The sequence below is a fragment of the Otolemur garnettii genome, unplaced genomic scaffold (assembly GCF_000181295.1).
Source record: "Otolemur garnettii isolate 467f Iridium unplaced genomic scaffold, OtoGar3 scaffold00004, whole genome shotgun sequence".
Lineage (NCBI taxonomy): Eukaryota > Metazoa > Chordata > Mammalia > Primates > Galagidae > Otolemur > Otolemur garnettii.
Window position 1 is genome coordinate 34913711 of NW_003852399.1, and position 2174 is coordinate 34915884.

The 2174-nt window shown below is 29.7% G+C and overlaps 1 protein-coding gene across 1 annotated transcript in view; it reads right to left on the reverse strand.

Moving 5' to 3' along the window:
* Nucleotides 1-325: 325 nt before the first annotated feature.
* NECAB1 (N-terminal EF-hand calcium binding protein 1) overlaps nt 326-2174 on the reverse strand; it is a 142158-nt gene continuing 140309 nt past the window's right edge. Inside the window, exon 13 of the mRNA XM_003782494.3 lies at nt 326-456. Coding sequence (XP_003782542.1) covers nt 428-456 — 29 coding nt within the window. The 3' untranslated portion in view covers nt 326-427. The remainder of the gene's footprint in view (nt 457-2174) is intronic.

Below are 2174 nucleotides of genomic sequence, written 5' to 3' on the forward strand. Positions count from 1 at the left end.
TCACAGAAAATCTGTTACTTAAAAAAATCACAAAATGCTGATTTAACCCATTTTATAGTATAAGCCAGCCTATAAAGTCTGTCCTATAAAGTAATGCTCAAAAAGTTCCCAAAGACTTGATTTGCTTTTTCACAATATCATTTCTTTATGCAAACACTTTTTTTCACATATCAGGATTTTATCACTACATATTTTTAAGTTGGTTATAATAAAGCAAAGTAATTGCATCAGATATTGTGAATAACACTGAACTTTGAAAATTTAGCTAAAATTCACATTAATGATAAAGAATACATTTTAAAAGAGTGCACTTAAAGTGAATATTAATATATTAAATAAAAGTGTACAGTAGATTAACAACTACAGACATTTTAGATAAGAACACGTATTTTGTACTTGTAACCATAAAGAAAATGTCTAGTAACATCTAGTTGTTGTTTAGGATCCACCATGAAGCTGAAAAGAGAAAAACATTTTTTGAAATAACAATTTCCAGGGCAAAAACATTTCAAGGTCCAAATCATTCTGAAAGACATCATTCCCCTCACCTTTAGTCGTATAATTCCTGATCTTTCTAATCATCATTTACTATTTGAGCCAAGATTGAATAGGAGAACTGTGCAGTTGTTGTACCACATGTTTTGATACTTTGTCATAGTCTAAAATTGTTTGTTATTTATGAATAGAGCTTTTTTGTTGGCAACAAGATTATAAATACCCTGATAAAATTTTGTTGAGTTGCTTTAATCTATCCAATACTGGTAGTAGTTAGGAAATATAGAAGATAATTCTACCCATAGATTCCAGAAATATTGGTTGTGAGTGTTTGTGAATAATATTTTTAGTATATCTATATTGAAAAATTAGAAATGTTCACCCTAGAATATAAATATCCCAGAGACAAACCTATGACAAAGAAGTATGACTGGGGGAATGCTGTGAGAAACGGAGAAATGGGAAAAGGATTAAAATGTGCTTTCAAAGTTCTTTAGGTAATTTTCTGAAATAGGATCTTACTTTCTGTGTATACTCTTTTCTTATAACCATAGGCCTATTCCTAGGAACATTGTTCCCCACAGACCAAGTACTTACACTCTTTTTGTCTGGGGATTATGATGGCTAATGGACCTAGGTTCCATATTCCAGTTTCCCCATTTGAATGTTTATATTTGGGAGTTCATAAAAATATAGTTTATATTTTCTTATCTCGATAAAGTCTAGATTAGTTGCCTTATTTTTGTATCTTCAATAAAATAGTACTCTTAACAAAAAAGCAGTCTTATTTAAAATAATAATATTTGAGTGAGAGAAATGAGAAAGAAGCCTACTCATCCTGTGTTTCTATAAACCTAATAGCTGTTCTATCAGATTTTAATTTTAGTCTAAATATGTGCAGCTCTAATAAAATTTAATTGTTTTTATTTTTAAACTTCATAATCATTACCATACACAACATGCACAAAAGTCGTTATTAAAAATAGTATTAGAAGTCATATGGCCATTAAAACCCATAAATAATATGTATATATTAATTTCAGCTTGCTAGAATGTCCTGCTTTGCAACTATAAACTTTGACTTAAAAATAGAATGAGATACACAAATAAATGTTGCAATTTTGTGTGAAGTAAGTTTAAAATTTGTGTTAGAAAATCAAGCTTAACTTTTTATTCTATCAGATTTCAGTGATTAAGATTAAATGTGATATGAAAATTAATGCAAAATAGGGAAGCACTGAAAAGGCATTAATTATATTAAATCTGGGCTAAGAAAACAAGAATTGCTCCAGTTTTATTTGTGCTCAGTTTTTTCTCTCTAAATTGGGAAATGAGTAATATAATGGATATACCAATGTCATTGCTAGTGGACAGAAAGTTAGTCCAAGGTAATGAAGTAAAGTTGGGCAAGAAAACTCTATCGGGTTACTTTACATTTTCTTTTTTTTTTTTTATTAAATGATAACTATGTACATTAATGAAATTCTGGGGTACAGTGTGGGGTTTTCACATACAATTTGAAATATTTTCATCAAACTGGTTAACATAGCCTTTATGTCATTTTCTTAGTTTTGTGTTAAGACATTCATATTCTACTCTTAGAAAGATTCACTTTTACCCTTGTAAGATAAACCGTAGAAGTGATCCCTCGAATCACTCTCCCTCCACCCATTCCCCCC